The following is a 21,963-nucleotide window of genomic DNA, read 5'->3' as shown; positions in this document are numbered from 1 at the left end:
GCAGTTACAGTGAATTGGAAAATGGAAAACCATTGTTTTGTTAAATGATCTACATTGATCAGACCATGATTACTGAAGCTAATGTTTTATTTTATCTAGGGACATACTCAAAATGATAAAGTTATTCCAATGACAACACAAATGACTTGAAACTGATGCAGAAAATAGCTCAGTGATAAAATGTAACAATCAAGAACCAATAAGTTCACGAACTCCACGGTTGCCAGCAAAAACGATGAAAAGAACACAAAATCATCCCTTTTTTCGTACATTGGTTTTTCACACCCGCACGAAACATCCCATTAAACACCACCACTAGATGAGGTGTTAAACGGTATGGAATGTTAAACCCTTGTCCTAGGACTGGAAAGTATTAAGTATCCCCGAAAAGGTCCCATTAGGGATACAAGAAACATTCCGTTGCTGTTAAACGGAGATCGATGCTTTAACAAGAAGCGTATAAAAAATTTAATCGACCACTCCGGAAGCGCAATTCATCAAAGGAAAAAAGGGAACACAAGGTCGGGATTTGTTTGAGTTCAAGTCGTGTCCTAAACTTCTTTCGGGGAATCGGAATAGATCTAGAATTTTACCCTAGACCTTTAGGCTTGTTTGTTTGGTTTTTTCTTGTTGTAACAGAAAATCCCTGAATGTGATTATTCTGCTACAGATTACTGGGAAACATGGCCGGGATGATTGGATTTGGCAATAAAAACGGCAGTGAAGTCATGGACGGAATAATAATGAGCTTATAAACGGTTTCGGATGGGAACCGTTCCTGGGAATGTAAGCTGGAGTAAAATTATTCATACGGAAGGGTATCAAAATGTAAGGATAAATATGGACCTAGGCAATGTTGGAAGCTGGTTTGCAAATATCAAATGATAAACTTCCCATTACTGCATACACTTGTAATGTTTTGAATACGTATTACGTATGTTTTCTACGTGGAGCTGCTGATAAAACTTATTTTATTTACGATATTATTTTGTATAATATTAGTTTTTGGCAGGAACATGCGGGAAACCAAAGTAATGTTTGGTTCAACGCCAAACAAAGGGTTTAAAAGCTTCCATTGATTGAGTTTCTTGTTTCGCGAACAATTTTCCGGAACTCTCAAATTTACTAGTTGTGTGAGTTCCATTGTTCTGCCGGCTTGCACTACATGATCAGCACGTAATAAACATGCGCTCATTTGACTAACAAAGGGCCCCCCAGCTGAGCGCGGGAGATGTTTAGTCGCCCTGTCAACCCCCCTCCTCCAGCTTTTGTAGTGTAATTCCAGTAAGCGAGCGGGCGCCATATTTGTTTTGTTGGGAAAAGCTCCCGTGCTGTTATTGTCAGCTGCTTAAAACACTTTCCGGAAGGGCATTAACGGTCGACACGTGCCCATAAACAATTCCAGCTTAAACGATTCACCTGTTTGTGTGCCAACGTGGGGTCACGCGGGACAACCTGCACCCACGTGGTCGCTCGAGCGCGAAAGGGACGCTTTCAGCAGCAGCAGCAACAACAGTAAAGTTTTGTCCTCTGATGAGGGTTCTTCCATTATTTAAACGAACACAAGCCCCCTTCCGCTCATGCACGAACACAAACGATCGGTACACACTCCTTCGCGTTATCCTTTTGAAATGGTTTATGACCGGTCACTGGTAGTGAACCACAAGCGCACAATCACTGCCAAAGGGAGCGGGTATGGGACACTAACTTGTCACGTTCATTGGAATCATAAATTATAAAACTCATTATCGCCGTGTTGTGAACAATTAATTCAATTATTTTGTCATCGACAACATGCCGGCCTCATTTCGATGCTGCTTTTCCTTTTGTGTCAGGATAACCGTGTAGGGTAGTTTCGACATACACAACGAATGTTTTATGAGCCATCAAAACAATTATTGCTATACTTTTGGGATTATGCAGCTACATTTGCGGCAAAATAGAAATTACTTTTTAATCAGCAAAAGTTACTTCGGGCCTTTTACGTGCTGGCCGACAATCGTTGGTTTAATAACTCATTATGGTGTTTTTGTTATTAGTTTCAGCATTTTGTTGACTTTAATTTAATGTCACAAATAAATGATGAGCTAGAGTTGGGAGAGACAATCGACAATTCAGATAGTACTGTTTTGCAAAAACACTCCCAATCGACGAAAGTCATGTCATGTTCTCAATATTACTTAACAAAAACCTAGCACCTGTGTGAACGGTGCATACTTGATCCGGTTGGTTATTGCATCGTAATGCACTTTTCAATCAGACCACCCTTCGATACGCCTGAGGACACCTGGTTCGAGGTAGAATGAATAGCAAAAACCAAACCATAGAAGGGAGCGTACTTTGCCAACACTTCGACAACTATCACAGTCCAAGACGTGCTTAGATTCAGCGGAGGTGAATGGAGTGGAATGTCATAGCCAAAGGAACACCCTAATGACTTTATCAGGTGGTGGTTAGAAGAAAACGACCGGTACTGATCCTTTCAGCAGTAGTTTTTCTTCCCACCCAGCCGGGCGTCTCCCTGGTCGGAGAGATTGTCAGCTGTCTTCTTAATTAAGCATCTTACTTCGGTCGTGTCGAGAGTGTCTCTTGGATCGATTCCACCATCGTCCCGCAAACCAGCGTGCAGCCGACCGTGTGGAAGGCAACTCATTCCGTCGGTGCCTTGCCGGTGGTGAAAGATAGAAAATCGATTATCTTCTACGGGGTGTGCGGGCTCCTTGGAAGACTTGCCGATGAAGAGCGTGTTGAACGACACGCTCGAAAGACAAGAAACGCTCCCGGACGAGCTCACACACCTAATCAGTGTGTGCGCGTCGGTACAAAACATGCATGACAATTTAATTATTCTGTAATGCTCTCTCCTGCTTCTGCAACACATAACAATTTTCTTGCCCCGGCTCCACCACCTTGGCACCGAGAATGTGGTTTGACGCTTGACGCAAGAATTATAAACTTCCAAACACCATCGCCGGGCACTGCACAACGCATTTCCCTTCGAGGGAAGGGCAAGGTCCTGACGCTGCTAAGCCCGGCAAACCACTTGCCAGCATTGAGTTAATGGTTGGAGCATAAACTGCTCCGGTCGTTGGATCGACGGGCATGTTTTCCTGTGAACGCCAAGAAAAGCAGACACAAGATCAAATAGTCTCGGAGGATGATCCAAACTTCAGGTGTCCATTACGTCCGTTGTTTTGCATCGTAGATGCTGGCGGATGAAGTTTTCGCCTCGCTGCCTTTACCCTTGGGAGGTTTTGGACAGTCCGTCCGACGAAAGGATGCACAGTTCTGGGTGAAGTTTGGTCTCCTTAGCGGTACTTGGTTGGTAACACGCTCAACGCATTCCACCATTTTAGGGCAAAATGTTTCCAACAAACACCATTGGATGGGCTGTCCCTTGAAGACACTTGCTTAGGAACAACACCGAACCGAAGTAATTGAACTTCAGCCTTGGTGTTCCGGGCCGAAGTCGATCGAAGTAGGTCCGCATCGGCCAAATACCTGCAGATAACCATCGTAAGGCCGAAAATTTGATGCGACAAAATGAACAAACAAACCTGAGCCGTGGTGCGCGGTGGGAAAACTTTTGCCCATTTTCGCTGCGAAGGACCCGAGCCGAGCGATAAGGATCCGCGAACCGCTCTATTCGGTGGCGTCGGACCCGATGTCACCATCATTTCCCGGGCAAGTGACTGAAGTAGCTGAAGGAAGTAGCACAAAGCCGACTCTCCATCACCAGCTTGTACGAGATGCAGACAGCGGGCCACTGCGTTCGAAATGGCACTAATTAGTAGAGGATTTGGTACGGGCTGCGGATGGGGTGTTGTGTCATGCAGCACGCTTTTCTCTTCCCGTTCCACCAACGGACGCGCCAACATAAGGCAAACCCCGGGGTTCCGCGTACCGGAGCGAACACAAAAATACGTTCCACGTACAGAAAAGAAAAGAAAATAATGAAACTAATCCGAAACTTACCTTGTTTTCCGACCACTACCAGCGGCTGATGATGATGGTGAAAGTTATCTCGTGGCTCGGAAAAAAAGTTCATCCATCCGTTCACGGCGAGTACGAGGACATTTTTCGTCATGCCTTCACCGTGTTGACTTAATGAAAAATTAGCTTTCACGCTCGGAGCTTCGGTGCACATACGGAAAAGCTGAAAATAGGCCCGTTAGTCTTCTATTTTTAGGCTTCAGGATTCTTTTCGTCAAGCGTCCGGGAGACGCACGACCGTGCGTTTATGGAAGGACCTAATTCCAGCGTTCGCCTGTCTTTCTTCTCGTGCACGTGTGTAGGTGTGTAAGTTGCGTTGTTTGAGGCCAACGTCGAGTCGGTCACAGCTCCTAGAACCAACTCCTCTCGCTCCGAAAACTCCTGTAACTTAAGACGGTTTCGTGCGTACCACTTGAGGCTTGTTGTGTTGTTTTTCCTCTTGTTTTTCACCCAAAGAAAAGTTGTGTACCACTTGATGGTGCCATTCTTCTGCCACGTCCTGAGCTACGTATTAAACGTACTCTCGGTGTACGAAAGCTACACAAATACTTAAAGACCACAGCGGGCTCGTTCGGATTACGTCGTCCCGGCGCGCTGCAAGTGGAGAACATTCTCCAAGTTGTCGTAGGACCCAAGGCGCACAGCTTGTACCGGACTGACTTTGTGGGTAATTTCTTTGTTGCATTAAACAATTCCATTATGCAAAGCGTTAAAGGAAAACTTTCTGGCGAGATTTTCCACTGAAGAGAAAGTACAAGCTCCTGGTTCTGTTTTGGGCTGAGCGCTGACTTCGGGACAACGTTTAATGCCAAACGATCCCGCAGGCTTTCTTCGGGGGAACGGTCACCTGAAGCGCTGAACACTGCTTACTGTGCAACAACTGTGGTTAGCTTTTCGTTTTATTTCGGTGCGTTTTCTTCCTCGGCGCTTGCTGCAATCCACGATTGGGTATGTCCGGCTCTTTTTCATCACGTAAATGGATCAAGTTGGCGGTCCAGGGTAAATTGGATTGCTACGATCTCCACCGAAAACAAAAAAGAAAGCACCTATGGAGAAACTAAGTGGAACAAACGTGTACACCGTGTCCGATGAGGTCGAGCGGATGTGCCATGTTTCAAAAGGACTTTTGGCCAACGACGGCTGTACTCCCAGTTGAAAGGCCGCCGCCGCACCTGAGTCAACTGTTTTTGTGTTAATATATTTTTTTCCTCCCTCTTGCAGAGTATGACGCCCGTGGCCAACAACTAGCAGCAACTATGAGGCAGCTAGCGGTAGTGATGATTATTTTAAATATAAATTACGGTAAGTACAGCTATCCACACCGGTTCCACCGCGTGGTACGATCCTAGGCGAGGGCCTTATGATTTGCCGTTGTTATGCTATACTTGCTTCTTTCTCTGTTGTTGCTTTCTTTCCCCGGAAAGTAGGTTGAATAGTTTCGAGATTTTTTTTCCCAGCTTCTCGTTTTTGGGTGGCGGCTTTCGTACCCACCCGAGACCAGGGACCCTCCTTTTCGCACGTCCGTGCTCGGCCCATTGTCCTCATGGCTGCAAACGGCGTACAACACCGCCGGCTTCTTGTGGTTTAGCAATTTTCACTAATAACACCGACGTACGGCCTGGCGCCTTCCGGCTACGAGCGCGCTCGCACGGTTTCATTTCGAGGCTCCAACCATCTCCCGTCGGCCACCCGCTCGCTACTTTGTCTTTGCGGGCGTGTTTCTTCACAAAATGTGGCCACCCCCCACCCCCAAGCATCATGATCTATCCACTTCCAGCTCCTCGTTCGAGCCTTCGGCGAGCGGAGTAGTTTACAGTGGTTCCGCCCCGGTGCAAAACGTTTTTGTTGGGAAATGAAATTAATTTGAAAACCAGTGCACTCCCTGCACACACACACACACACACGTCACGAACGGCGGCTCGGTGCCTACTTCATGCCTGCAGGCAGCCCACTACAGCGTACCGTCTAGCGTACGAAGTAGTTCCGTGTGTAGGGAAAATAATCCGACAAGTTTCCCGAAGAAACGTACATCCCGGTTCCGATGTCGGGGCTGAAATTGACGGTCGAGTGCTGTTACGTGGGATAGGCCACGATGCTCATGGTTTTGCTTCCCGCACGTGGTAGTATTAAATTCACGTAAATTAAGGAACGTGTCAGAAAGCACGTTACGCGTGAAGCCTTCCAGCATCCCGGGGCGGAATAAGGACGTAGCAGCTAAAAAGTTTCGCATCAAGTTACATTGAGCTTCTGCAGGTAGAACAGACATAAAGTTTTATTATGTTTTATTGCAACAGTTATTTGAGGCACAAAGTTGCAAAAGATGAGATGTCTTTTTGTCGGGTTTCGGTAATCGAATACTTTTCCAATTTTTTTGAAAGGCTCTTTAAAGTCTTTTATTTCCTTGATATATTTTGCATCAAAACTGTTTAAAATATTCAATTGAGTTGAAGTAAAGACAAGTATTGCAATAATTATTGTGTTTGAAATCAATTCTTGCATGTATATTTTAAATTAACTCCTTAACAATGTTGCTCTGGCAGTTTTTGTCACTCGTCTCGTTTCAATCTTCGTTGTTCGACGTTGGTTCTCGTTTATACATGTTTGTTCATTTTTATTCATTTATGTTATATTAATCGATGCAATTGAACCTAATTTGACACGGTATTCTAAATCACAAAAGTCCCAAAAACCGCTGAGACTTTGAAGGGGTTAACAAAGACAAGCAAATTGACAAAAAAGTCTAGTCTAAAACGTCTCAATATAAAATTTTTGCTTCACATTATGTTATGCTGAGCTTGGAGTTCCACCTTATAATAGAAGAGAACATCCTGAGAAAATCGTTTTTTGAACAAGTTGAATTCAGTACGCTATATTTTATATTTGTTCCTGCTATGTTTCATCCTCTACTCATCTTCTACAAAGCATAAAACGCAGATCTTTCTGCGTTATAATAAAAATATTCGTAGAAAAACCGCCTTCTTTTTCTTTAACACCACGTTTTTCATTCAGAAAAAATTCAATATGAAGTGAACGGAAGGATAAAATTAATTTCTACTGCGGCATCTCATTCAAGCCTTTGCTTATTAATATTGAAAAGACTTTTTCTCTATTGCTATAGAGCACACAATATTGAGTTTCTCGTTCTGTTTTCCTTCGATAGGTCGCCTTCACTGCTCCTACACGATGGACATCGACGAGCCGCACACGTACACACCGCCGAAGCACTACTTCCAAACGTCCTCCTTCGATGAGAACGAGCTGGACGATGACGTTGTCAAAAACCCGCTCGATCGGGGTCCGTACTTCGACATATCCGCCTCGCGTAACGTCACCGCACTGGTCGGCAACACGGCCTACCTGAACTGTCGCGTCCGAAACCTGGGCAACCGGACGGTAAGTCACATCACCTCCCTCGGTGCAGCCCTTCTGGCCCCCGGGTGGGATTCCCTCCCGAGAGGGGTTCTGATTAGAATGATTTAATTAAAACTCTCCCCCCGTTCCGTTTCCGCTGTCATTCTCTTCCTTCCCTCCCTCGCAAGGTGTCCTGGATCCGGCACCGGGATCTGCACCTGCTGACGGTGGGAAAGGCCACCTACACCTCGGACCAGCGCTACCAGAGTGTACATAACGCGCAGCTCGACGACTGGTCGCTGAAGGTGAGTGTGAAAAGTGCGACGATCCAAACGAGGAAAAGAAAAAAGTAAATACCACGAGCATAGGATTAGAAGGACCCCAGGCCAAGAGGTCTATCCGTGAACATTTTCACCTGCTTCCTCGAAACCTCCGGGGATTTTTTGTTTGGAAGGGAGATAGACATGAGACATGGTAATTACAACGTGCCAGCGGTCGAACAGTTCCAAGTGTACGACAACCGCTTTTGTGCGCTCTGTTTGCCCACGTACCTTCCGGTTCGGTAACGCGTAATGAGAACGATAAAAATAAATTGAATTTAAGCTGGCAGAAAATTAACCCTTACGCAAGAGGACGCGTAACGATGCGTTGTATTACAGCCGAGCGTATCAGCGCAACAGGGTGCCCTTAAACAAACGACAGTTTCCGAATACGCGTGTAATAATCCCCAAACAGGCACCGATCGGTCCAATAAGGGTTTCGGAGGGATCCGTTTCGAGTTTAATCTCACCAATGGGAAGGGGTCCCGTGGCACGGTGGGGCCGGAAACGGGAAGAAATAGATCATCTAACCAGCTACCCGGTAAGCGCCGGATGGAAGAAAACCACAGATGGATTTCGGTAGATTAGTTTCTTATCGCTTCCCTTAATGACGATTGTTTGGGGAAACATTAATTACGCGGCACCATATCGGTGTGCGGTGATCGAAGCGGGCAACCGTCCTCCCGCACCGAGGATCCGGAGCTCAAGTTTCAATCCATACCGTTCTCTTAAAGTGTGTGTGTGTGCTTAAAGCGAGCAGGTTTGAAGCGAAAAACAAGGTCGTTCGTCTTGCGCGTTGGAAGGAAGAAATTACACCATTTATTAAATGTTCACCGAACGCGAATAAGCACAATATTGTTGCAGGCAGAAATTGGCTGCCAGTTTTCGCAGCTTCCTTTCAAGGAGGGAGGGGGAGAACGGGGACGTGACTTCTTTGACACTTGGCCAATTTTCTAATCTACCCTTTACGTGACACGACCCGTCCTTCCGCACGGTAAGCGAACCACTAGCTTTCTCCAAACAACCGCTACGAACGCAAAGTCCTTCGGATTCGTTTAAGATGTTTATCGGTTAATTTATTAGCGTTATTTTCGCCCGGAGCTCGAACGGGAAGAGAGGAACTTGCCGGCTTAAGTAAGTACTTGGGGAAAGCGCGAAAGAAGGAGGATTCTGCCGCAGATGTGATAAATATTGAACCACGCCCGAGGCGAACCAAATCCGGCTGTTCGAAACCGGCGAGGGGAGAAAAATTGTGCACAATTTCATTTTTCTCGTACCGCCCGAGGAAAATGCCGCATTCGCAATTTGTGCTGCCGTCAAAATACTTTTATGCTGCTATTGGTTTTTCACTTCTCTACCGCCACGGCCGTGGGAAAGCTCTTGCGCGATGATTAGCGGAAATGGACTGGAAAGTGATCGAGAACGTGCCCTTTTCCGGGGAAAATGGGTACAACGTTGGTGTCGTGGTTTGGAATGCTAAAAAGGACACGATTCAGCGAGCGCATCCTTCATGGCGCTTCGAGTGCACTTGATGTGAGTGTTTGTCTATTCCAAGAAACACTACAAATTCGGATGGTTTAAAACCACTAAAATAAATGAACGAATAAAACGAGCGTTGGCGAATTAAAGAGCGACCGAAATGAAGCAAAACAACAAACACACACTCTTTTAGAGATTGGAAACCGCGCGACCGAACAGATTCGGGAAAACGGGACCAAGATAAATGGAAAGTAGCCTCCGAGACGACTGCCAGATAATGACGCCGACTGCGGAAGGGCAGCAATAATATTAATCACTATCTAGTGTGACTAATGGGTTGCGTTTATCCAGAGTTTAATTACTATCATCCGTTTGCCCCCTGGAGGGAAGGCAGGGGAGGAGGGAACTAGGGACTGTAAAAAAGGGAAGAAAAGGTTTCATTTTATGTTTTCCGTCATCGTTTCACTTCCACTTAAAAGAGCGGCAAAGGTCGTGTTGCCCAATAAAACTATTATAAACAGGCAACGATTACAAGGCGACGACCTTGGCTGGGTGGCGCGGTGTGGGTGAATGATAAATTATCTGCTCGCTCCGTACGACACGACGGCTTGGCCTAAGGCTCAGCAGTGTCCATCCGATCAATCCATCTTCCTGGATAAGATAGGAACGGAAGGTACCGACTTTAAAAGTCGGCAGTAATTATTTATCAATTTCGCAGACTGGCATCTAATATCTCATTGAAATTACTGACGAAGTTGTCTCATCTATTATTTCAGATGATTTTTTACCTGCATTTGATGCCTTTGTTCTCAGGCATATGATAAGGGATAATATGAATCTTCAACAATAATAGTTCACGTTTATGAAAAAGGTTATGCGTTCCAGTTAAACCTTTTCTTCAACCGTTTCGTAGTAAAGACATACATATGTAGCTTTCGGATATATGAAAAGAGATTAACAAATGAGATAAATATTAAAGTATAGCCTATTATTTATGTTGTTACATGCAAATAAGTAAATGACCCAATAGATATATAATTTTTTATGAAGTTCACTGTAAGCAATAGTCTTGTATAAAACAGTAAATTTTATTGATCAATCAAGCAAACCGAGATAAATAATCAATACTGTAAATTTTTATTTATTTTAAATCAATCCAAATACACTTGCAATTTACAAATGATGTAACTTTTTAAATTAGCATTGATCTTCTTTAGTTTAGGGCTTCTTATTACCTAGGTATGTCATGACAATTGTATTTAAATGTCTTGACAGCCCAAAAAAGAAAGCTTTTTAACATATCTTTTGAGAAATTAGTAGATTTTGTTTCAAACATCATCTAAATGCGTTTTGTTACCTTTTTTTAATTTACTAAAAAATAAACTGGAAAGAAACTTCATAGATATAAAATCTCACTGGAAAACTAGAGTGTTTAAATTCGCTATAAATTTTCTTTCAGTAAAAGTTCACCGTAATCCAAGAACTACAGAAATGTAATCATAAGAAATGGTATTAATCTGTAAAGATATCCAGAACTCAGCCACGCATAAACAAGCGGGGGCCATTAAACACAAAGTGAGCGTGACGAAAAATGAGCAGCGTGTCCGGAACAAAAAAGATTATTTTTGCTTCTCCGTCCACCGTTTGTTACGAAGTCCAAGCAGACAAATGCTGCGCCACTGACATTACCGTGCTTCCCTAATGCAATTATTGGTAGGACGGAAACGGCAAATTGACAAAATGTGTCAACGACGACGGCAACAACGGCCACGACGATGACCATGAACATTTTTGCCATTTCTGTGCGCTATCCGGCCATGAAAATCCACAATTTCATTGGCTGTTTCTTGGCCGGGGAGAGCGTTGCGAGGGGCTGAGGTTTGTTTGCAAATCTTTCTTAATTATTTGCTGTGTTATAGTCCACGCCGGGCCCCTCCGGTTTTTCCTTCACCAAGCGTCGCTTGCTTTTCCTTGTTTGCCGGAAGACACTTTGTTGCCTCGTTGGGTAGGAAAGTTCGCATTTTTCTGAATTATTTCCTTTCGCCATTCGTCCCCATTGGAGGCCGCATTGATACTTACACCTCCCACTCCACAAAACCCGCACCGCTGTTCGTCCTTCCTTGACACGCAAACACACAGACCGAATTAGAAAGACAGAGCCACTCGCAACGAATGCCGGCAACCTTGGCAAGAGTGGCCCGCTCTGCTTATTGCACTGCATCAGCGGTTTTCCGGTGGCCCGGCGGACGTCTTGGCCGATGGCGATAAGCGACGGTCCGGAACCGTTCCGTTCCCCGTCCGCCCGGTCCCGGTCGTCTTCTCGTTTTTAATGGTGCAAAAATAAACCCACCTTATCGGGCGGGTACGATCTGACTAATTGCCCCGGGGCTGCCCTTTTCTGCCGGAACGGAACGGAACGAAACGGCTACGGAAACCCGCCCGGATGATGCCGGTGGATGCAGGTTGCGCTGCATACTTTCCACTTCCGGAGGTCAAGCAATTAGTACCGTAACGAGTGGTTAGAGTGCGTGTCTCTGTGATAGTTCTCAGCTTGCCGGAGGGTGGTGGAAAATGAATTTGTAGGATCTGGTTCGAGATTGAGCAGAACCGGGTGAAGCCGGCACATCCAGTTCCGGATGGAGGGTGAGAAGATGGCTGACCTCGCCCTGAGTGTGATAGCGCTAGCGAACGAAGCTCGAGGAACGACAAAATGCTTTCTTGACTTTCCGATATAATCTTCGCTACCATTCGCTCATTGTTGCCCTCTCGAGGGCACACCCCGGTCCGTGAAAGGCACAGTCGGCAGTGTCTGCTGCGATCATCGGGGTGTGAAGATATCCTAACCTCAAAAAACTGCCGTTCGATAGCCGGCCAATCTACGCCATTTTATATCCTTCAATCAACGGGCGGAACGGAAACCGATCCGGGTCGAGCGAGCATCGACGAACATCGCCCAAGGCGCACCCAAGTCGTAGTCGAAGGTTTTCTACGTGTGGTTCCTCGAGGGGCCGATCGGATGATAACGCTTTTCAAAGGAAGCCACTGTGGAATAAGACACTCCAGGAATGGCCGGCTCGCAATGACCGGCTGATAGAACGATAACAGAAAACCGAAACGAAAGCGAGCGCCGAAACACTCGACAACTCTATTATCGCCCTCACCGATGTCCGTTATCACCTGTGTACCTGTGTGGGTCGGTCACGGTGTCATCGAACCGTTTTATGATGTCCTCTTCCCTTGTGCCTTCCTTATTCTATTTCCGCAGGTCCTTTACCCGCAGCAGCGAGATTCCGGTGTGTACGAGTGTCAGATCTCCACGACGCCTCCGGTCGGCTACTCGATGACGCTGTCCGTCGTTGGTAAGTGTTCCTCCATTCTTTTTTCCTTTCTCCATATTTTTTTTTGCTTCCCATTTCTTCCTCTTTTGTGCCGTTGTATCGATTTTTATAGTGTGTGCGATTATCTTGTGCCCCCGTTACATCCGTTTGTAGAACGGGAGATGAAGTATTAATGTCTCAGCCATTATTTTCATGTCCCTTTTTCCCCAAACCCGGTCGAGAGATCCCGGTGGTCTTTTCAAAGCATGATTTAGCCATTTTTCCTTGGGGGGCTCTTTTTTTACTTACCGGCATGACGCCACACTTTTACGAGGTTATTGAACGGCAAAACAAAAGGATCCTCGAAATTCATTTCCTCCCTGATTAGTGGGTGTAGAATGTCTTTCACATCCTTCTTATTTTCCGTGCTCTAGTGCAGGGGTTGGCAAAGCCCGGCCAGCCAACTAATTTTATCCGGCTCATAAGAAAATGTTGGTGCTTCATACAAAAACCCGATATAAATTTTATTTTTGATTTGTTCACGATGTCTGGATTGGTTTTTCGTAACAAAAATAAAAATTAAAATTGTTGAAAGAAGTATGTAATGCCTGTGACTTCCTCGTATACTTTTTGTTAGATTTTTTCTAGTGTACTTGCATTATTGATCGTTCTAAAATTTCCTAGTCTCGAGAGTCTCGTCCAAATTCTGGCGGGTGTCACTCGTTTGAAAACAATCTATTTAAACATGATTGAAGTAGGGGATAAATTTCAAGTATAATTAAAGAGATTGATAAACAGTACAAAAAACTAAAGTTTATATTTTGAGAAAGATCTAAAAATGGAAACAGTTTAATGATAAAATTTAAAATGTTTTATTTGATAACACCATTTTAATGAAACTTGACTATTAAGAAAGCTCATAATCCATTCAAAATAGTTTAGTACAAAATTGAAAATGATGATTTAATGCATCGTTTAAGGTATACGGCCCACCGTTTCGGTATATTTTTAATCATCTGCCCCTGATTATGAAATGTATGCCGACTCCTGCTCTAGTATTTTCTTCCCGAATACATTTCATTTTTGTTTTTTTCAAAGTCTCAGGAAAAGGAGACATTAAAGAGTACGCTTTAGTTTAATAAAGTCTTCACTTGCTTTAACTGGTCCACACCGCGATAGGGAAAAAGCAACGTTTTGAAAACTGCCACCAAGTAGATAGAAGCTCCATGATAGCGCATTTTCACTTGCAGCAGTACTACCACCATCATCATTCACATCATCATCATCATTATCAACGTCATCAGGCCCATCATCGGCAAAGTTGACGTTACAAAACCGCCACGAGTGCGAATGGCGTTTTCGGGCCGTTCTGTTTACATAAAACATTTTCTGGACGGAACATTTTCAATCTTCCTCCGCGCGGGTTAATCGTCCCTCGCCCGCAAAAGAACCCCACTGCCACGGTCCCATGTTTTTTTACGGCACTTTGTAACAGTTCATTTTCCGTTAACCGGGCCCGGGCAACATGCACCCACACAAACTTCGCCGTGGAGCACTAAATTTGTGGACTGCCAGTTTTGTGCAATTTCACGGCACTTCATCGAGCTCGTGAAAAAGGTAGCGTGAAGAGGAAGGGCTAAGTACGAGGTGAATGCTGAATAAATAATGTACCAACCAGCTGCCACATGATTGGCCGTGCTACCGTAATAAATCTTAATGCCTTCCGAGAACGGAATCACGTAACGTGCTTGATCTTCTTTCGCTCACCGAAAATTTCCCACGACCGGGTCGTTTTTTTCTCTCTCTCTCTCTCCCCTTCGGACCACCCGATCCGCTATCTGGTTATTTTCCGAGTAGCTCTACGCTTGCTTCCGTTTGTTTTGGTTGGCCCGTTCGCAACGGGCAAAGGTTAAAAACTAATCCCAAACCCGTAGCAGCATCCGGCCCGAACGGTAGCACGGAGGCAGACACGTATCCTCGTTATCAGATGACAGTTTTGCTGACCTTCGTTTTACGTCAACGATAAATATTCCGTTCGTTTTAATTAAACCCGTCCCGCGGATGGAGGCGCCCGGTGCCGATGTAGGTCACACGGTCTCCCACCGAAGCGCCGAACTGACCCGGGCAAGATCTTAATTCAGTACCACTTCCGAGGGGAAGGGGGGGGGGGGGATGGGGGGGGGGGGGCAGGAAGTAGGGCCTTCATAAAGCTATAAGCATTACTAGCGATCGTGACGTTCCGATACCGGAAGGGTAGCCCTGGCGGCCAATACGATAAGCGATGATAGCAGGTTAAATCATCTGACAGCTACCAGCAAAAAGGGACCCTCTGGAGATAGGGATTTAGGTGTTGGGCTCGTAAAGCCCCCTTTTCCTTTTTGGAGGAAAATTAATTTGATTTAGTTTTGAAATTTACTAGCGTTTTCAATCTTTCCAGCCCAAAAGGGATGTAAATCAACTCTAGAAGGAGGTGGAAATTATTATTAAAAACATTTGTCTTTCATTGTCCTACAAAATGGAATGTGAAAGGGTACCTTTTGACGAAAAACTATTACCCCGTTTGTGGAAAGCATGTGTTTCGGGTTGTAATAAATCAAACAATCAGCAAATCGCGTAATTTATGTCGGTACATTAAATCGACCCTCGGTGAAAGCTGGCTCGCAATTAAATAGACCCGGACACCCCCCCGGGGCACCTTAATCAAGCATCAAGCGATGCGATCCTTACAAATCTCCACTCCTTCTCCCCTTCTCCCGTTTTGTTTCAATAAGTATGCGAACCGTTCCATACGTCTTCGCCGATGAGGCATTATTATCTTGAGCCACTTTAGTAGCGGCCCCAAAGCGCCGTCCGATACGCAATAAACCTAGATCATTTTCTCACCCGTATCATCCCCGTATGGGGATCGCTTTAACCTCTTTCCTCTCGTTTTTTCCCCCCACAGAACCCCTGACGTCGATCGTTGGAGGACCGGACCTGTACATCGACACCGGCTCGACCGTCAATCTGACCTGCATCGTGCAGCATCTGCCCGAACCACCACCACACATCCAGTGGACGCACAACGGCGAGGTAAGCATCTGCTAAAAGGGGATGGAGAGAGGGGGGATGGAAAATCTATTCCACCCCTTCCCCGTGCGTAACTTTCCATTCACCCGACGGAAGAAGACGAAACGACCGATAATCCTGGCCGCAAATCGCAACTCATCGAAGTTATCTCGCAAAAGGGAAACTCTCGGCCGGTTTTCGGGGACGATGGTCAACCCGGGTGCCCGCATCCGAATCGCCTGTGTTTACCTTTGATTAGTGACCGGGAAGGATCGGCACGGTTCGACGGAACGCAACCATCTTGAGGAATCCGCACGAAAAGGGCGCCAGGATGGAAGAAACATAAATTCCAGCCAGCTCTCCCTAGCTCCGTCTGATCGATCTGCAACCCATGAAAGTAGTCGACCGAACGCAACCCGGACCCAACCGTAGGCCTTCGTGCCTGTTTGTATGCGCAGAGGGTTGTTTATCGACACTTTTCTCCCGGAGCCTTTTCCTTACCTTTCTTCGGTTGGCTTTTGGGCCGGGCAAAGGTAAATATTGTTTCGAAGCCTCGTAGCTCGAGCATTCGGGCCCGATTTTCCCACCCCAAGAGCCGGAAAACCCTCAACGCAAGCCGGTCTTTGACGTTCCCTTCCCCCCCTTTCATTGGCTTATGCGAGCGCTCGGGGTTTTCTTTGCGTTTTCGGTGGAAATCAGTCGTGAAAGGGTTGAACCGAAAACCGGCATGGGAAAATCACCCTCAGCTAGAAAAATATGACTTAGGACATAGGAGTGCTCGTTAAGCGACGGGTGGTTTGGGTGTTCTTCCCCCCCCCCTCCCCCCCCTCTCGCCCACCCCCTCTCCCGAGGGGTGCGGTATGAGATAATGTTCCGTGCCATCAGCCGTAAACGCCGTCGAGTACGTTCGATAATGCCCGGCAGGGATAAACTTTCGTTACGTTTACGGCATGGCTGTGACAACCCCGAGCACATTCTGCTGATAAAGCCGAAGTCGTACAACAGTTATCGAGGCACCGCATATAATAATCTTTTGTGGGCCAACGCAGTCCGCCTCCGGATGGGATAATGGTTTTAAGATACGGCATGACAAAACGTGATTGGACAGAATGGAGCTTAGAGGGAGGCAGCATAGAATTTATTTCTTATCGGTTATTTCTAAACCATACATAAAAAATGTTATCTTATGAAACGTTTTCGTGTGTCGTAATTTTTAATATCAATTTTTAATTACAGTATTTGTGTGGGACTCAAATTAAAAGAGATGTTTTAAAAATTGAAATATTAGAAAATCCTCTTTCAACCATTCCGTCTCGCCGAAACCCCAACGTGACATTGATCTGGCGTGCCGGTTACCCCAAAACCGGAAGCCACGGAAAGGGTTCCACAACCCCACCCCTGAGCTCCCCAACTGCGCTGATTTTGTTGTCAATTTTTTACCCCGGTGAAAGTAATGAATTTTTAAAATGCAATCAACAGCCGACAGGTTTTCCGGACCACGATGACGATGGCTTACACCGCGGAGAAGAATTGATGTTTTATGCCAAGCAGTCACTTTTTGGAGGTCGTTTTTTGTTTCCTCCCATCTTCGCCTTACTTGTGCGTGTTACATTAAGTAGCTCCACGTATCGGAAGGATTTTTCAAAACGCTACCGGTGCGTCGCTTTCCACCGCTTGATCATCGTCATCCTAATTTTCGGCGACCGAAGGAACGAAAAACAATCTGGTTGAAAGAACACCTCCCGCTGTGGGAGAAAATAAAGGGCAACGAGGAAAACAGCAGCAAAATCCATTCACCCTGGGAATACTTAATGTCTGAGGGTGTTAGGAAGCTGATGTTTAGGTGGGGTCCTGTTTTTACCGCAACTTCTTTCCGCTTCCAAAGAATACATGCATCATGTGTAATATGCATAATGTGGGATGTTAAATATCGGCTTTCGGGGGTACTCCAAAGGTTGATCTGTTCGTAGAAAACCGTTGCTATGAGTGACAGAGCCCGAAAAGGTACTTCAGCTTGTACCTACAACTCAAAAGATTGCGAGGCTTTGTGTTGAATAAAGATGAATGTACTTTAAAATTGAAAAGCAGGATAGGAAGCGTTAGATAAATCTTGTTTACCTGAATGATATTTAAAAGCTTCAATCATTTTTCATCTCTTTGAGCCAAATTTTGTTTGTTCACGTTTAACTCGTAGATAAACTTGGGCAAAAAACTTCCTTATGTTCATTCGATATTTTGTCGCAGATGATTTGATACGCAACCCTTAATGATGGTACACGAGTGAATCTGTTAGCTTAAGTAATTTTTGTTTCGTACAAACTTCAAACCAAGGCGGCAGGATTTAACGGATGTTTGAATTACAGCAGCACGTCTTTTGCTGTCACCGGTGAAATTGAAGGCAAAGATAAACAAAAACGAGAAATTCGGCAGATTACGTGTTGAATAAATTCCCCAGCCCGAAACCATTCCGGCCGAACAGTGATCCGTGTATCGTGCAAATCCGTTGAGAAGGTGAATGGCTTCGCCAGTACGCCGGCAGCAGAATTTTTGTCACAAGTTTATATCCCACTCCCATGCCTTCTAACCTTCCCTCCCACCCAGGATCGGCCAAGTTTTCCTTCCCCGTGGGCAAACTTTGTGTACCTTCAAACCGCAAAAGTCCTGCTTGTGCTTAGTCGAAGTAAAGCGGTCGAGGCACGTAGTGTAAGGAAAAACAGTCACATACACACACACACCTACGTGTTTCCATACCTTTGATTCACTCAAAAAGTTCTGATGGAAACGGAAATGCCTAGCCCACGTAGCTTTTCCCCAGCGCTCCCTTGCGTGAAGGGGGGAAATGTAAACGATCAAAAATAAAGTTAGTTGTGTTTGTTTTTCCGCTCAACTCGAGAATCCCGGAGTGTGTTTATACGCTAAGGAACGACGTCGTTTCCGACTCCCCTTAGCTCTGCAACGTCCTCAAGCCCCAAGCCGTGAACCGTGACTATCGTGCAACGACGTATCTTCGTGCGTGGCGTGTTGCGATTTCGGCCGTTATCGATAATTTAATTAAACACTTCAGACACATACACTCCGATCCGGGTGTTCTCATCGCCGCCGTTTTTCTTTCGCCCTTTTTCGATTGTAGGAAATTAATTACGACTCGCCACGGGGCGGCGTGTCGGTGATCACGGAGAAGGGCGACATCACCACCTCCTATCTGCTGATCCAGCGCGCCCGAAGCGCCGACTCCGGCAAGTACACGTGCCTGCCGTCGACGGCCAACCCCACCACCGTGCACGTGCACGTGCTGAATGGTAAGTGTCTAAGCGGTACACAGAAAGAGAGAGAGAGAGAAAGAGTCACCGATGAGGCTGAGGAAAACTGTGGAAAGGGACATCCAAGCAGGTTGGTGATAATGATGGCTCAAAGCGCGCTTTTGCTTCATCCGCGCGTCGATTTTCTTTGATTACTCGCGCGTTTGCCTGCAAAAGTCGAATCGAATTAGGTTTTCCCAGTGCACACATACACACACCCACACACATACGTACGTACAAGCATACTCAATTCGATCGCGCTGAAGTGGGTGTTTTTGATGATTTCCACCGTGTTTGAATAGCAACGCGAATGGGGAAAACCCGCGAGAATAAACGAACGCGCTCGGTGTGACTTTTCCGGTGCGAGGTGGCGCTTGGGTTTGATTTTTCGCATCCACACCTCAAACAACCGTAGCGTGAATCGTGCTTTTCCGGCGCGAGTTCCAGAGCGTGCAGAATGGGCCCGGCCACATTTGGCTTTTCATCGGCGAGCCGGTTGAATGTTGGCGTTGCTGTGTTGTTCGCAAATGTTTCGCACACGGGTAGGAAAATGTTTAATTGGTTTTTATGTTTGTTTGCGCCCGGCAAAAAGTTCGCTATTGAATTCCGGCCCGGCGCTTCGTGTCGACGTTTGCGCCGATCGTGATAAGAACAATCGGTTGAATCATTATCGAGTGCCATTAGTTAAGCAGGTTGGCGCAACAAACATGGTGTGTTGTGATTTCTATTTCAAACATATATATATATATATACATAACATACAAACATGTATAAATTTTTGAATAATGGTCTTGCGTGAACTATGAGTTTTAGCTGCAATTTATTTTTTACCACAATTCGGCTGGATGAAAAAGCATTTCTTTGAATTCAACGAGAAAAATTGTATTTCGCTGAATCGTGTCGAGCTAAAACCGAAACGTTATGGATTGATTGCTGGAAAGGAGAGAAAACAAAACCACCGTCCGCAAAAGCTATCAAAATAATTTTCCATCTATTGCTATCTTTTCTTTCCACCCGCTGGTACCGGTCCACCGTGCGTGTCCTGCATCACGATGCACTCGTCCCTGTCCTCCTCGTTCGCCTCCTCGTCCACCGCCGTAGGTGAACATCCTGCGGCAATCCAGCGCGGACTGCAGATACGCGGCGAGCGGACCCTCCTTACGATGCTCTTCCTCCTACTGATGGCGATATCATCCGGATGGGGACGGCTCGGTGTCCGATAAAACTCGTTCCCTCTAACCGGCCGGAGTGGGTAGTGGTGGGTAAAACAAAACCGCCAAAAAAGTACACACAATTTTCACAATACCGCGGCATCGCTGTAAGTCAACACGAAATGTAAAACCGAACGAAATTGATATTGCAATCAGTGTGCAGTGTGGTGGTCTTACAAATGGACCCTTGTAAATAGAGGAAATAGTTGATGGCCGAAGGGCGGCCAAATGAGAAAGCGGAAACTTTCTGCGTTGTAGCGAAGCGTGAAACACAATTCGAACGCAGCGTAATGCGATGAAAAGTGCGAAACACGATCGACATTTATTTATTGGTGCATGCAATCAAATGTTCGATATTGGACGGATGGTTATCTTTGCTTTGTTTTTTTTTTGTTTTCATCTCAAATTTTGTTTCAATTAACAACTTCAAAAACAACGTACTTGTTGCGTGGTACCAAAAGTCGCGAGAAAAAAAATGTTTTGTTTTCCAATCAACCGTTTCAATGATGTTCATTTTGAATGTATTGTATAGAATTTTGTCTTTGAAATTCCCGATATATATTTTTTGAAAATCGTGTTGAAGCGTAAATGAAACTTTTTTGGCTGACGTAATTAATGGAATCATGGCACCTCAAACTTTTAATAGCCGTCATTTCGCGTGGAAAGAAATACCACTTAGATACCATTAAAAAGGATAAAAAAAGAAGTAACCCAAGAGAACAAGAACAGTGAATCGAGCCCGACGAAAGGGTAAATATAAATTCCTGAAGAAAAACAACGCTATTTGAATTTGCAATTGTTTCGAACCGATTGGCGGTAGGAGCTGTGGGGTTGCATAAAAAAGAGCATCGAAAAAGGGTAAAGTAGAATGGAACGAGTTTTATCACAAAGAAAATTAAACAAACAAGGGAACACACCGCGGCGTGATGCATGGTGGCGGAAGGCGAAACGAGAGCGCAACTAAGTTGCTCACTCGAGAAGGTTTGTGTGCCATCGAATGGGGCTGAAGACAAACAAAGGAGTGGAAAATAAAAGAACACACAGAAAGAACCGAATAAACATGCAGCCAAACCGGGGCCCATGGAAGAAAATGGAGGATCAATGGTGGCGGACTCGTTCCGCGAAACCACTCGATGATAAATTATTTCGAAATGAGTCTAGCGCTGGTTTTTTACTTTTCATAGGGTTAAAGTTGGAAACGTATAAAAAATCTAAGAAAATAAATTAAAGTCGGTTTGTTGATGGACGGGATCTTTTGGGAAGGCGAAAGAATCATCCATAGCTATAATTAATTTTTTATTATTCAGGTATTCTTTTCCACATAAAAGGTTAAGATCGTTTTGTTTTTGTTTTAGATAAAAAGCTCTTCTCTGTGCATAATTCATTTATGAGAGCAAACTAAGAAAGACGATGTTCCTGACGGGTGCATTTATGCAACCGGCGTAGTTTTTTCCTATATCTTTATACTGTAAAACAGAAACATTGAGTGCGTCGACGGCTAGGACAGTGCAGTAGTGCAATGTAAGCTGAACCATGTCATATAACGTGTACTAGATTCTTTATTAGGTAAGGACAACCCAACGAAATGAAAAAAAAACATCTATATTCCGTCTTTTACAAAGCGAAAACGCAACACGAATCAGCCAAAACATTGGAAAAATTTCAAACAATGTACCTCCCGTACAACCTGTACAGTTTGTTGGTTTAAAAGTCATCGGAAAAAAATATAAAACAAGGAAATGAATTCGGGAAACTTATTTCCGAGTGATGCATCCGAAACTGATTGTAAAAAATGGGGAGCATCCCTGAAAACAACACTTTTACATTATGATTTTGTTTTTTTCCCTAAAACCCTCAACCCATCCGGCAGCTTTCGTCTCAGATTGAGAAAAGCTTCACTTTCTGTTGTTCCAGCAGACTCGCAGCCTGGTGTCTGGTGACGTCC

The 21,963-nt window shown here is 45.2% G+C and overlaps 1 protein-coding gene across 1 annotated transcript; it reads left to right on the top strand.

The window, feature by feature from the left end:
* Positions 1-5,041: 5,041 nt before the first annotated feature.
* Positions 5,042-20,030, top strand: LOC131293076 (zwei Ig domain protein zig-8-like). The gene is made up of 8 exons (XM_058321156.1): positions 5,042-5,144; positions 5,215-5,295; positions 7,154-7,386; positions 7,533-7,649; positions 12,409-12,502; positions 15,405-15,532; positions 18,639-18,807; positions 19,909-20,030. The coding sequence occupies exons 1-8, from the start codon at positions 5,042-5,044 to the stop codon at positions 20,028-20,030; spliced, it is 1,047 nt and encodes a 348-aa protein (XP_058177139.1).
* The last annotated feature ends 1,933 nt before the right edge of the window (positions 20,031-21,963 follow it).

This window comes from Anopheles ziemanni, chromosome 2 (genome assembly GCF_943734765.1).
Source record: "Anopheles ziemanni chromosome 2, idAnoZiCoDA_A2_x.2, whole genome shotgun sequence".
In the NCBI taxonomy this organism is placed as follows: domain Eukaryota; kingdom Metazoa; phylum Arthropoda; class Insecta; order Diptera; family Culicidae; genus Anopheles; species Anopheles ziemanni.
The sequence above is the reverse complement of the archived record's forward strand: the minus strand, read 5'-3'. Positions and strand labels throughout refer to the sequence as shown.